Source organism: Bos grunniens, chromosome X (genome assembly GCF_055505025.1).
Source record: "Bos grunniens cultivar Pamir isolate PY7600 chromosome X, Bosgru_T2T1.0, whole genome shotgun sequence".
In the NCBI taxonomy this organism is placed as follows: domain Eukaryota; kingdom Metazoa; phylum Chordata; class Mammalia; order Artiodactyla; family Bovidae; genus Bos; species Bos grunniens.
In genome coordinates, this window is record NC_141194.1 from 108,052,367 (window position 1) to 108,065,692 (window position 13,326).

Sequence of the window (13,326 nt, forward strand, 5' to 3'; positions counted from 1 at the left end):
CGAGTTCAGGTCAGAAGTGTGAAGGAGCCCAGGTGTGCTAGGAGTCAAGGTAGACTGCTGAGGGGGACTCTGGGACCCTAGGACATACAGGTGGTCACTGCTTTTAGCCCTGGGAGACACCGGCAGGGTTGTGGGAACCAGCCCTGAACCCTGGTTTTCCTCTTGGGTGTCCTGGCTCGAGAGGATCTGGGTCTCTAAGGGAAGCAAAATCAGGTGGGCAGAGGGCAATGCCCAGACTAGCTGAGAGTCAAGGTGAAGAACACAAGGAAGGCTGAGTGACTCCTGGGACATCATCTCAGCCCATGGCATCCTCAGTCACTAAGAAGCTTTGGGCTTGGAGCCATATTAGAATGTCCACAGCCTCCTCCAGGGGCCTCAGGGCAGTGAGGCCCTTGGTGTGAGGGTCTGGTCTCTGCCGAGGACTTCGGCATCCCAGGACCTGCCAAAGCTCAGGATGAGGACCCAGAGGGAAAACACAGGTGACCCCACAGTTCCACGCCTCTGCTGCCACCCTGGGCATCCCTGGCGGTGGGATGAGCACTTCACAGGGTGTCCTGACTTCTGCATCAGGGTCTCAGAGCGAGTGGGGACCTGGGATAAGGGGTGGAGTCTCATGTGGACAGAGGGGAGGGTGCAGGTCCTCCAAGAAGTCAAAGGGAATACACTGACAGAGGACTCAGGGGATCCTGGACCCCAATCTGAGGGGACCCCACAGGTCACTGCCCCTACCTTCAGCCCTGGGAGGTCTCGATGTGGAATTAGCACTCCAGGCTGGTCCTCACTTCCTGACATTCGGGTCTCAGAGAGACTGCCTACCTGGTAAGAGGGACGGGGCCAGATACTGGGAGAGGAGAGAATCCCAGGTCCTGCCTGGGGACAAGGTAATGTCCTGAGGGAGGACTGAGGGGACCCCAAGGGAGGACTGACGGGACTCAGAGATCCCCGCCCCTGTCGTCCACCGTGGGAGACCCTCGGGTGAGAAGAGCACACTGGGCCTTTCCTGACTTCCTGACATCCGGGTCTCAGAGAGACTGTGGCCCTGGCGGGATTAGCCAGGCCTCAGGTGTGGAGAGGACAGAGCCCAGGTCCTAGCGGGAGTCAAGGTGAGGACCCTGAGGGAGGACTATGGCCAGACCCCAGAACTCAGAGGACCCTGGTATTCCCCGGGCAGGACGACCTCGTGCAGCATTTCCTGACATCCGGGTCTCAGAGAGACTGCCTACCCGGTAAGAGGGACGGGGCCAGATATTGGGAGAGGAGAGAATCCCAGATCCTGCCTGGGGACAAGGTAATGTCCTGAGGGAGGACTGAACCCAAGGGAAGACCGACGGAACTCAGAGATCCCCAACCCTGTCGTCCACCCTGGGAGACCCTGGGTTGAGAAGAGCACACTGGGCCTTTCCTTACTTCCTGACATCCGGGCCTCAGAGAGACTGGGGACCTGGGATAAGGGGTGGAGTCTCATGTGGGCAGAGGGGAGGGTGCAGTTCCTCCAAGAAGTCAAAGGAGTACACTGTTGGAGCACTCAGGGGATCCTGGACCCCAATCTGAGGGGACCCCACAGGTCACTGCCCCTACCTTCAGCCCTGGGAGGTCTCGATGTGGAATTAGCTCTCTAGGCTGGTCCTCATTTCCTGACATCCGGGTCTCAGAGAGACTGCCTACCTGGTAAGAGGGACGGGGCCAGATATTGGGAGAGGAGAGAATCCCGGGTCCTGCCTGGGGACAAGGTAATGTCCTGAGGGAGGACTGAGAGGACCCCAAGGGAGGACTGACGGGACTCAGAGATCCCCGCTCCTCTCGTCCACCATGGGAGACCCTCGGGTGAGAAGAGCACATTGGGCTTTTCCTGACTTCCTGACATCCCGGTCTCAGAGAGACTGGGGGTCTGGCGTGATTAGCTGGGCCTCAGGTGTGGAGAGGACAGAGCCCAGGTCCTAGCGGGAGTCAAGGGAAGGACCCTGAGGGAGGACTGTGGGAGCCAGACCCCAGAACACAGGGGACCCTGGTATTCCCCGGGCAGGACGACCTCGTGCAGCATTTCCTGACATCCGGGTCTGAGAGACTGGGGACCTCGTGAGAGTGGTAGGGCCTCAAAATGGTGAATGGGAGAATCCTGTGTCCTGCCTGGAGACCAGGCTCCATGTGAGGAAGGACTGAGGCTGTTAGACCCCAAGGCAGGGAGGCATCCTGGCCCTTGTGGTGGGTCTTGGAGGCCCCAGAGTGGGGTGAGCAGTTTATCAGCTCTGGCTTAGGAGCCTCGGGAGGTGAGGTGTTAGGGCGGAGGGTGGAGGCATCAGAGCCATAGAGGTTGGACTCCCGAGGCCCCGAGGCAGGACTGAGCAGACCCCCACCTCTGAGGGAAGTGTTAGGAGGCCAGGCCAGACATGAGGAAGAGGTGATGACCAAGCATTTCCCCAGCCTACGACCTGTGGGAGGCCCTGGGCAGGTGTGGCCACATTGGTGCCCCTCAGTGCTTTCTGTAAAGCCTCAGGTTTTGTTCTGAGTTACCCTGCAAGTCCCCATAGGGGAGGGTCCAGGCCGTGCCAGGGGAAAGGGGGCACTACAAGAGAGCCCCAAGAGGACCACCTACCCTGTGGGTGGTGGCCTGTGGGGGCCTCACAGTGTCCACCCCTCCTACCAGCACAGAAGGCCCAAGTCTGTGCCACAATCTACTCCCGAGGTGTCCCTCCATTTCTCTCACAGGGGCTCCAGGAACCAGGAGGCAAAGGCAGATGTCTGAGGCCCGAGTCCATAGGTCAGAGAGCTGAGGAGGTCCAGGCAGTGCCAAGAGTCAAGGTGAGTTGGCTACCCTGAGTGTGCACCAGGGACTCCACATCCCAGAACAGTGGGGACCCCAAAAGGCCCTAATCCTCCCCACCATGTCAGCCCCACAACCTCAAGCTGTGCTGACTGCACACTGGTGAGCCACCTCACGTCCTCCTTCAGGTAGCCAGGGGTTAGGCCGCTTAGGAGGAGCTCCTCTATGAGGCCTGAGAGCACCCCTCAAGGGGAGACTTGTAAGTGGCCTGAGTCAGACCGCCCAGGGTGGGTTTCTCAGCCGAGGACGCTCACAACCACCCTCTCCCGCAGGCCCAGGATCCCCATCTGTCCCCCTGCCTCACTCCTGTCTGCACGTCAACCCTGGTCATCATGCAAGGGATGCATGAGCTCTGCCAGCCTGAGAGAGTCTTTCAGGATCCAAGAAAGGAAGAGGGCCTGATGGAGGCACAGTTCATTTGGGGTGAGGAGAAGGAGGTGGAGGAGGAGGTGGAGGAGGAGGAGAATGAAGAGGAGCAGGAGGTAGAGAAGGAGGAGGAGGACCAGCAGCAGCAGCAGGTGGAGGGAGGAGGAGCAAGTAGAGGAAAGAGATGCAGCTACCTTCTCCTTCTCCCGGTCCGGGGTACCCTGGAGGAAGTGGCTGCTGCTGCAACACCCAGTCTCCCCCAGAGCCCTCTGGGTGTCTGGCCCTCTCCCAATGCTATGGCTGCCACTCTGGGGAGCCAATATGAAGAGAATGGCCTCAGCAGGCAAGATGAAGTGCTAAGCACCTCACGTGACCAGGAAGATGCCAGATCCTGGTTCTGAGATGCACTGCGGGTGAAGAAGAATGAGCTGGTGCAATTCCTCCTCAGCAGGTGTCTTGCCAAGGAGCCGATCACAAAGGCAGAAGTGCTGAACAGTGTGCTCAAAGATTACCAGGACCATTTCCTGGTGGTCTTCGGTCAAGCCTCAGAGTATTTGCAGCTGGTCTTTAGCTTGGAGGTGAAGGAGGTGGACCCCAGTGAGCACACCTATATCCTGGTCCCCTCCCTGGGCCTCACCCTCAGTGAGATGCTGAGCGATGGGCAGAGGTTGCCCAAGGCCGGCCTCCTGGTGGTGATCCTGTGCCTGATCGCTGTGGAGGACGGCCACGCCCCTGAGGAGGAGATCTGGGGAGCACTCAGCAGGATGGGGGTGTGTCTCGGTAAGAACACTTCATCTATGGGGAGCCCAGGGAGCTGCTCACCCAAGTGTGGGTGCAGGAGGGGTACCTGGTGTACCGGCAGGTGCCTGATGATGACCCTGCTTGCTACGAGTTCCTGTGGGGTCCCCAGGGCTATGTGGAGACCAGCAAGTTTAAAGACCTGGAATATCTGGACAGAGTTGGTTGAAGGGGTCCCAGCTCCTTCCAACCCCTCTGCAAAGGCTGCGAGGGAGGAGGAAAGAGGACTCTGAGCCAGAGCAGCAGCCAGGCTCCTTCCGGGCCCATGTCCAACAGCTTGTCCTAGGAGGCAGGAAAGGAGGCTGATTCTTCCCTTTGTTATTGAAGAGGAAACAGTCAGCCTTCTCAGCAGTGAAGGTCCGGGCCCGTTGGGGGAACCCGGTGTGTGGCATCTTTGTGTTCCTGTTCCCTACAATGACATGGAGGCTCATCTCTGTTTTCTTTAGGAATTTTTCAAATGTTATTCCTTTTTATAGAAGACAATGCATTCCAGTATCTAACTATGTCAATGACATTGATCATCACACTGTGTTTGTACTTAACCAGTTCAAGATGAAGAGTTTTCCTGTTCTGTGAAAGAGAGTAGGAACACGTCCATTTTATTCTGTGGTCCTGCACAAGATAACATGGAATTAGAATTAGAATGATTTTGGAAATGTGAATTTATTTAGCAGTGATATAGTTGGTGGAAAAATTAGAAAATAAAAAATGATATTAGTGAATTCTTGCTTCTTATACCTTGTGTGTGTTCATTTTGTACAGCTAAGGGATCTCAGTTTATGTGGATTTTCCTGGGTTATCAAAAGAAGTAGCAATTTATCTGAGTCAAGCAGCCCCCTCCTCACTGGCACATTTATTGAAAAGACCTTTATGGAGCCTCTGCTCCATGAAAGGCCCTGTGTTAGCAGTGGGGACACTGGGAGAAGCAGGACACTCCCATACCTAGAGCGATGGTCTGGGAGCCACAGTCATATGAGGTGCATCATGGGAGGGAGGGGAAATGGGACATTGCTGTAAGGTGTCCTTTTGGCTCTTGAATAAACCCCAGAGAGATCTCTTTTGGGGGCAGCATGGAAGGGGTCCTAGCTCTTGTCACTTTGCTGCTGACCACAAGGATGGCGCAGGTGTTTTCTACCCATTATCTGCTAGGAATCCTGAAGAACTCCCATCTCACTCCCTTGAAGTGATGCCCAGAAATCCATGGACTGACCCTCTCTTTCCTGGTCCTGGGGGCCCAGAACTCAAGGTGTTAACTAGCTTTCAATTATCTTCATTGTAATTGGGCATTGTAATCAAAGACTCAACATTTATTGGTGCTGCAATGACGGAAGGTAAGTATTTGGATGCAAGACCACCTGGGACACATGCAAAGAGTGGTTCCTGCTTCTGTTTCCTGGAGCTGCTTGGGTCCTGCTGGAACACTCCTCCACACCCAAATTTTACAGGTCCTCTAACTGGAAATAGGCCTTTCTGGGTAGCCCATACAATGAAGAATCTGCTTGCATTGTGGGAGTCCTGGGTTCAATCCCTGGGTCAGGAAGATCCCCCTGGAGAAGGGCATGGCAACTCACTCCACTATTCTTGTCTGGAGAATTCCATGGACAGAGGATCCTGGCAATCTATAGTCAATGGAGTTGTAGAATCAGATATGACTGAGTGACTAACACTATGGTCCACTACAGTCTAAGTAGAAAAGTTTCTTAGTTTTATTTATGAAACATCCTGTTTGGCTAATTAGGAATTCCACATCCTATTGAGGTGCATATTCTCTAACCTTCCCTGGACCACAAAGTAGCCAACCCCATCCAGTGGACAGTGGAGGATTTTCTGGGGGCAACAGTGTGAAAAATTCCTGCCCTGTTATCACAGGGTCAACTGTTGCCAGGCCCTGCGAGCTCTGTCTCATCCCTTATGTCCATCCTGCAACCCAACACACGGGGCTCCTCACACCCGCTCGCCTCCCAGATGAACTGAGGCCACGGGGCTTGGCCATCTTCCCAGGATCACGTGCTAGTGAGGGCCACGGTGGGCTCAGAGCCCTGTTCTCTATTCCTCTGGAGCCGCCACCCTTCCCGCCCACCCCAGGCCACAGCCTGACCTTGCGACTTCTCATACCTTCCTCTTCTCAGTGCTACACGATGCCTCTGAGGTGACAAAAATCAGGCCTGTGGAAGGAAGGGGACAAGGAGAATCAGAAGCCCTGTGGGGCTGCTCTGTGCTTTGCTGAGAACTGACTCTGCTCGGGGCCGGCATCTTTGTCCAGTCCCAGCGCCTCCAGCCTGAGGGTGGTGCCCTGTCCCTGCTGCTGCCATGGGGCCTCCTGCCCAACTGAACCTGCCAGGCTGACTAGCTCATCACTGAGCAGGAGGGAGGGAAAGCCTGACTGTATGGTCCCAGTTCCCACTGGGATAAGACCCTACAGGAGGCTCCTCCGATATGGGAGGGAAGGGAACACAGATGGATCCCTGAGGCTCCAGGTCTCCCAAGCTGCAGTGAGGGAGGGCAGCAGTTGGAGGGCCTTTGGGCTGGGGAAACCAGGGGGTGGACACTAAGCACAGGGGCAGAAGAGTGAGGCAGAGAAAGGCAGGCCTTGGACGTCATGAGAGCTTGTGTGTGCACAACACAAGTGTCCCGAGCCACGGCTGACAAAGACCCCCTTGGCGACACACAAACACACTGCCAGGGCCTGGGTGCTTCCTGGAGGAGGGGGACCAGAAAAGGCAGCTCCCTCAGGACCCAGGGGGTGAGGAGGGGCCCAAAGCGTGGAAGGGAGCAAGAAAGACCAGCTAGCCAGGCTGCCCACAGATACCAGGACCTTCTGTCGCCTTCAGAGGAGCCACCAGGGGCCCCCACCAACGTTTATAGCCTCCAGAGTCATGTCCCAGTCAGATGAACTGGCTGGAAGCAAAGCTTTGTCAACCTGCTTTTAAGCAGAAAGGCCATGAAGAAGCCCAAGTCGAAGCCTGAATCTCATCCATGCTGCCAGTCATTAGGCAGAAAGGCCTCTGGGAGAGCTTCTTCCACACCCTCTTAGCTCTCCCCTTTCAGATACCAGGCTGTGGTCCTCACACAGGGAAAATGACCCTGCTACTGGCAGAACTGGGAGACAATGCCCTAGGGTCCTCAAATACGGGCCTTTCCAAGGTGCCAGTCTGTTTCCTACACAGTGATTTTCAAGAACAGTGGCCCACAAATACCAGAGAACACGCATCTCCAAACCCACTGCTCTACTGCCCACATGTGGTAAAGACCGGTGACTCACTCAGGTTTCGTCCAGTCTCACACCCAGATTCTCATACTTTTTCAAATACAGGTTGACGGGGGTTTCCTTTGGTCACATCTAGCTCAAGAAGTTAGACATGTCCCTTGGAGTGAGTGTGTAAAGGAGGGCCCTTGAAAAGCACCTAACCCATAAAATCATTTGATGGGCCTGCCATCTGGGTAACAGAGAACAGGTCCACAGTGGTGGTGGGGACAGGGGCAGGGGTGGGGAAGATCAGAGCTGGCCTTGGAGAGGACCAGTGAAGTGGCTGTTTTCAACAGAACTGGCTGTACCTTGAGCCCCCAATCAAGTCCTTCAAAGGGAAGGTACCCAAAGTGACCCAAATTGGACATGGATTGCCAGGACCAGGGGTAGCAGAAGCCCAACCACCCCACTGAGGAAAGGAAACAGGGCTTTTGAAACAGCCTGCAGGGAGGCTGAATCTGAGGCTCTGGGAAGGGGATGGGAAAAGCATACGCAGGTGTTCCCAAAGTGAATACTCTAGGGCCACCAGAGTGGTGTTTATGGGAAAAATTGGAAACTGAAGACAACAGTCTATCATCTGCAGTGGGATGATACCTGTGGGTGGGCAGAGCTCAGGAGGCTGTGAGCTCAGCGGAGCACCTAGCTTTGCCCTCCCATACGACATCCTGGGGAATCTGTGTCTCAGGTGCTTGGGAACAGTCAAGTGGAATATGAGGTCGCTCCACTGTGCTCGAGCACAGCCCTACTATGGGGAGAGCTCGACCTGGGGGGCGGTGGGGGCAAGACAACAGGACTCTGACTTTGGGGCCAACTGAGCGGGACCAACCAACCAGCAGCACCAGCCAGAAGATAACAAAGCTAGAAGAGGGGGAAGGATGGGGGAGCCACCAACTCAGGTAAGGCAAATCAGCCTGCTACGGACCCCATCTTCTGGGAGGGACAGTCACTAGGGGCCCATCTGACTCCTGGGATCTCTCTTGGTGGTAGCAGACCTAGGACTCTCTAGGGCCTGGCTCTTCAGCAGAAGCCAGCCACAGGCCTGTATGTTGTTAGTGAGGGGAGTGAAGTTAGGGACACATTTATCAACCCAGCCAGGGCCTGGCCCCTGAAACAATGTGCCTGGCAGCAGAAGGGAGCCCTTGTAGGCAACCTGAAAAATACTTTTCTGTACTTTCAGACAAGAGACAAGCTGGGGATCCCATCTCCATCCCCAGACTCCCTCCCCCACACAGGTCCAGCGCTGCCTCTCCACATCACCTCTGTGACATCATGAAACAGTTAAGGAAGCTGACCACTTAATTGGCTGCCTGTCCCAAGACCCAGATTCTAGAATCTCCAGAGAGTATTTATGGGGCACCCCGACCATGGTCTGAGGCCCGTTTTCCCTGAGCACTCACTGCTTGGATAGATAATGCTCCTTAGCTAGACTGGCTCCATGGCTAGTCAGAGTTCCCATGAGGCACGGGCAGCCCTGCTGATCCTATCAACTGATGGGGAGCCTGCAGCAGGGGACACCCGTGATTCCTCCCCAGATCCAAACCTGGATTTAGGGGAGGCTTTGGAGAAGCAGGGTGACCAGCCCAAGAGCCCAGATCCAGGCCTCCATGACAATCCACTCCAACAGGGCCCAAACCCAGAAATGGCCAAAGAGGAAGAGAACAATGCCATCCTTGGGCTGTCCTTCCCCAGGAAGCTCTGGAGGATTGTGGAGGATGCAGCCTTCACCTCTGTGCACTGGAATGATGAGGGAGATACAGTGGTCATCGAGGCAGATCTCTTCCAGATAGAGGTACTCCAGCGCAGAGGCATGGACCAGATCTTCGAGACAGACAGCATCAAGAGCTTCATCCGTGAACTGAACCTGTACGGGTTCAGGAAAGTCCGCCCTTCGAGTCACTCTACAGGGAAGAAGCTCATGGTAACATAAAAAGCCCTTTTGGGGAGACTAGACTAGATGAGCTGAGTGCTGGATGGGTTTCATTTCCCAGGAGAATGTTGTTCTCATGAGAGGGTGGTTAAGGAAAGAAGAGAAAGCAGGATCTGTTGTGTTCCACCACCCCTATTAGACAGGATCCATGGGGGTGACTCCAGACACTGAGGGGCCACTTGATGTCAGGGAGGGCCAGTAACACCTCAAGTGAAGACGGCCCTGGGGGAGCTCTAGGGAGTGACATGCTAGGGCCTCATAACCTGCCAGGAATGAAGAGACCTTGTCTTTATACTTAGGCACGGCCCGGACTGTTGTGGGGAGGAGGGTGGTGAGGAAGGGCTCTTCTCCCCTCTCATGCCTAAAGTGATTCATTTGCTTTCAGATTTATCGAAACTCCAATTTTCAGAGAGACAAGCCTCTCCTTCTGCAGAACATCCAGAGGAAAGGCAACCCCAGAACAACTTCTCAGCCTGCCACTGGCACAACAACTCCAAAGAGAAAGAAGCGAGTGGTGGCAACCAGACACTCTCCTCAATTCCACCACAACGAGTTCACCCAAAAGGCTGGCAACAAAGTCCAGAAGGGGATGCCAACTGCTCGCAGAACCCCCAGCCAGTGCTCATTTGTGTTCTCTGACCTGTCTGTGGGCAGTGTAGCCAGGCGGGCTGGGGAAAACCATCTCCCCAATGAGCAGGGCAGCCCCAGCAGGGCGGCTGGAGAGGGCACATCCAGCAATGCCATATCTGTGCCCTCGGCTACTGCTGAAAGGGACAGCCCAGGGAAACTGCCCGAGAGCCCCCCGGTGTACCCAGATTACGAATCGGTGATGGCTTTGTACAACACCTGTTACTCCATCCTGATGGCGGGCCTTTTAGTCATGGCACCAGATGAGGCCCCTGAGGCGGAGGATGAGCAGGGAGAGTCCTCAGATTATAAGTGTGCCCTCTGTGAGCAGCTCAAGAACAAGCCCAATCCCTGAGCTGCCAGATACCTAGGGACACTCAAAAGCACTCTCTTATAATTAAAAATAGATTTCTGGCTCTAATAAAGTCAAGCAAAACTCCATTGGAGTAAATAAACAATCAAACGAGAACTACGAGTCTGTGTTCTTTCTATCTGTCCATTGTATCCACACATGGCACAGGGTGAGCTAGAAGAGGCTGGAAGCCCATGCCCCAGGCAATCTTCAGTCTTGTCCCCATGGTCCATTTTCATCTGAAACAGCAGCATTTCACAGGCTCATCCAATGGTCTGATCCATGAGCCGAGTGCTGAGGCAAACCCAGGATGGACTGGTCCCTGGGCCTTGCCTGCTGCTCAGCAGATGGCTCAGCTGGGCTCCTGACCTTGGGTGTTTCACCTCCCATGAGTCATACACCCTGCAGCAGAAGGGGCTCCTCAAGGATCCCCCAGTGATGCCACAAGTTTCTGATCAGCAGCTGAGCATCCCAGCTCCCTATCCAGGGGCTTCCTCAAGAGGCTCACTGGAAAGCAGGGTCACCCCAGCCACTAAGTGCCTTGCAAACACATTACCCCAAAGCCAAAGACAAGTACAAGGTTTCCACAAGGTGAACACCAGCCCTTGTCACTCTGCCCTCATGGCTGTATTTAGAAGCCTATCTTTGGATGTGAGGTGGCCAGGCACTGAGTCCAACACACATAATTTGAGAGCCAAGGAACACTTTACAGTAGGACAAGTGTCACGTGCAAGGACAAACCACGGCCTGTTTCTGGGCCTGCAGGCCTCTCTGCCTGCTTATGCTCAGCCCCACCCCCGGCCTTCCCCTATCACCCCGTGGACACTGTTCCAACATTAGGAATTTGGACCAGAACAGAGAGGGAAAAACACTAACTAGTTTCCTAACAACACATTTCTCTCAACCACCCAGACTCAGCAGGGCCAAAATGAGTGGCAACACCATCAATTCGTAGAGCTCAGAGTCCCAGAGTCTCTCGCTGAGTCCAGAGCAGCATCATGCAAGGGGAGTCCCTGTCCCCAGCCCCGCACCAACTGGGCACTGCAGTGCAGGGCCGATTCAGACACAACCAGATGGGCAAGTCCAGAGCATGGTGGTGACTGCATGGTATCACCATGTGCTGGTATCTTGGTCACTTTCCTCTCGAAAGCCCAGTCTGGACAGGCCTCCTGCCCAAAGAGGATCAGGTGCTGGGGGATGTCCACCTGGAAGATGTCCTTCCTGCCTCTTCCAGGGACGGGCTGCAGCAGCCAGCGGGGGTTGGCCAGCGCAGTCATGTACTTCTGTTGCAGGTCGGGTAGCAGGGCTTGATTCTCCAGCTCCTGCACCTGGTTGGGACCTAGGTTTTCTAGGCACAGCAAAGTGCCCCCAATGACCACAAGACCTGTGTGCAAAGACAGGACACAGAATGAGAACAAGGTCATTCAAAGTTGCACCTTCTTGAGACTAAGACTGTATCATGGAGGGAACCTGAGGTGAACTGGGTCCTCTGGCTGAGGGCTCACCTCGGCAAAGGGAACTTGGGGCGAGACCAAGCGAGGGAGGGAGTGAAATGAAAGGGAGAGGCCTGGTGCTCCAGGAACCCACCAGGACATGGGCAGCTTTCAGTCTGCCCACTGCAGGCCACAGGGACAGAGCATGAGGGCCCCAGCGGGGGCCAGCAGACATCAGGTCCCCAAGGGATTTACCAGCAGACAGGTGTTGCTGTGGGGCCTCACCCCTGGGGAGTCAGGGGACTTGCTCAGGCCCAGCTTCAGGCAATGTGGGTATGGAACCCAGGCTGGGTGCTTTACTGCTTCTCATGGTCTCTTCCAGGCACACAGACACACATGTGGGGACACACACATACACACAGACAAGTGCCATGTGCAGTCCTAGACGCGCCTCTGCCTCAAGCACAAAAGGGGACTGAGGCCCAGAGTGGTGATCAGGCACCTTGTGCCACCAGTTCCCAGCCCATGGACCCTTGCTGTCCCTCTGAAGAAACCTCAGCCCCCACGCCCAACCCCACCAACTAGTTCAACAGAAAACAAACAAGTACAACCCAGCTGAGATTCAGGGCAGTGCCAGGGCCCATGTGGGCATCAGGGGGCAGGGTGTCACTTAACCCACGATCACTCCATGGCCGAACTTTTCCCCGGCAAGGCCTGGATCTGGGTGGGCTCATTCTGAGCCTCCGCTCCAGCAGCTCCCACTAGACCGAGTCTTTCCAGTCCTGGTACACCATGTGGATGGCCAGGGTACAGTGCCGGTGACCGTGTAGCATGGGCCACCATGGCATCTCCAGGTTCTTGACACTGTTTAAAACGAAACCCGCATAAGGTTTCGGAAGAACAGATAGCCGAACTTCATCTCCCAGGGCTCCTAGGGCTCCCAGGGCCTCATGTGGCTGCAGAAACACAAAACCACAAAGGTCAGGAGTGTGATTCAGTGGCCTGCAAGCTCACAGCCCTGGGCTGGACCTCAGCCCCACGAGCCCGAGCATCCTCCAAATCTGCTGACACAGAATGCAGGGGTCAGAGAGAGCTGGCTCATTCCATTCGTCTTCACACAGTCCACCGATAGAGGGGTGGTGACCCAGAGGACCCATCCATTACATGCAGTCTGTGGGGAGGTCAGCAAGGAGGGTGGGACAGTGGGAGAGAGGCACAAGGTGAGTTCCAAGACAGAAAGCCCTGAAATCCTGCGAGCACTGAAGAGGGAGGGCAAGCCCCCTGGTTTCAAAGCCCAGAGGCTGGGCTCTGGTCCTCTCCCAGCACAGACAGGCATTGTCCTGGGCTTGGCTTCCCCCACTCCCTGCTACCACCCCACCCTTCAGTTCCACAACCCCATCACTGCCCATGCTCTGCAGATCCCCCATCTTAGCCCAGGGATGCTAAGGGCATATCCATGCTAACCAATCTGGACTCGGCCCTGGGGCACCCTGGACCTCAGATGGCCCTGCCAGGTGTCTTCCCCATGCCTTTGGGAGCCACCTTCCTCCTAGCCCTTCCCATACCACTGCCTCCACTGTCAGCAGATGCCCCGGCCCCTGCCCAGAGCCTCGAGAAAGAACAAAGGAGAACAGGAACTAATGGGATGGGTGCACTCCATGTCATTACCAGGGCCTGGGACAGCACCATTCAGTTATCACAGAATTCAGACCTCAAATAATACATTAGGTTACCATCACCTCATTCAATGGCTGA

At 55.4% G+C, this 13,326-nt stretch overlaps 2 protein-coding genes and 1 pseudogene across 3 annotated transcripts in view; 2 read left to right on the plus strand and 1 right to left on the minus strand.

Moving 5' to 3' along the window:
* The first annotated feature begins 2,743 nt into the window (after positions 1 to 2,743).
* Positions 2,744 to 4,720, plus strand: LOC147341112 (melanoma-associated antigen 1-like; annotated as a pseudogene). The gene has a single exon (XR_015158242.1). The product of XR_015158242.1 is annotated as a melanoma-associated antigen 1-like (transcript).
* Positions 4,721 to 8,607: 3,887 nt separating this feature from the next.
* Positions 8,608 to 10,255, plus strand: LOC147341113 (heat shock transcription factor, X-linked member 3-like). The gene is made up of 2 exons (XM_086385937.1): positions 8,608 to 9,150; positions 9,545 to 10,255. Exons 1-2 carry the CDS (start codon positions 8,668 to 8,670, stop codon positions 10,139 to 10,141), a joined length of 1,080 nt encoding a protein of 359 aa, XP_086242063.1. The 5' UTR covers positions 8,608 to 8,667; the 3' UTR covers positions 10,142 to 10,255.
* Positions 10,256 to 10,824: 569 nt separating this feature from the next.
* LOC147341114 (uncharacterized) overlaps positions 10,825 to 13,326 on the minus strand; it is a 49,677-nt gene continuing 47,175 nt past the window's right edge. Inside the window, exon 3 of the mRNA XM_086385936.1 lies at positions 10,825 to 11,522. Within this exon, the coding sequence (XP_086242062.1) occupies positions 11,083 to 11,522 (440 nt within the window). The 3' untranslated portion in view covers positions 10,825 to 11,082. The remainder of the gene's footprint in view (positions 11,523 to 13,326) is intronic.

Coding starts and splice junctions, on each gene's coding strand:
- LOC147341113 (XM_086385937.1), top strand. CDS start 8,668: ATGGCTAGTCAGAGTTCCCATGAGGCACGGGCAGCCCTGCTGATCCTA. Junction 9,151..9,544: donor CTACAGGGAAGAAGCTCATG/GTAACATAAAAA, acceptor ATTTGCTTTCAG/ATTTATCGAAACTCCAATTT.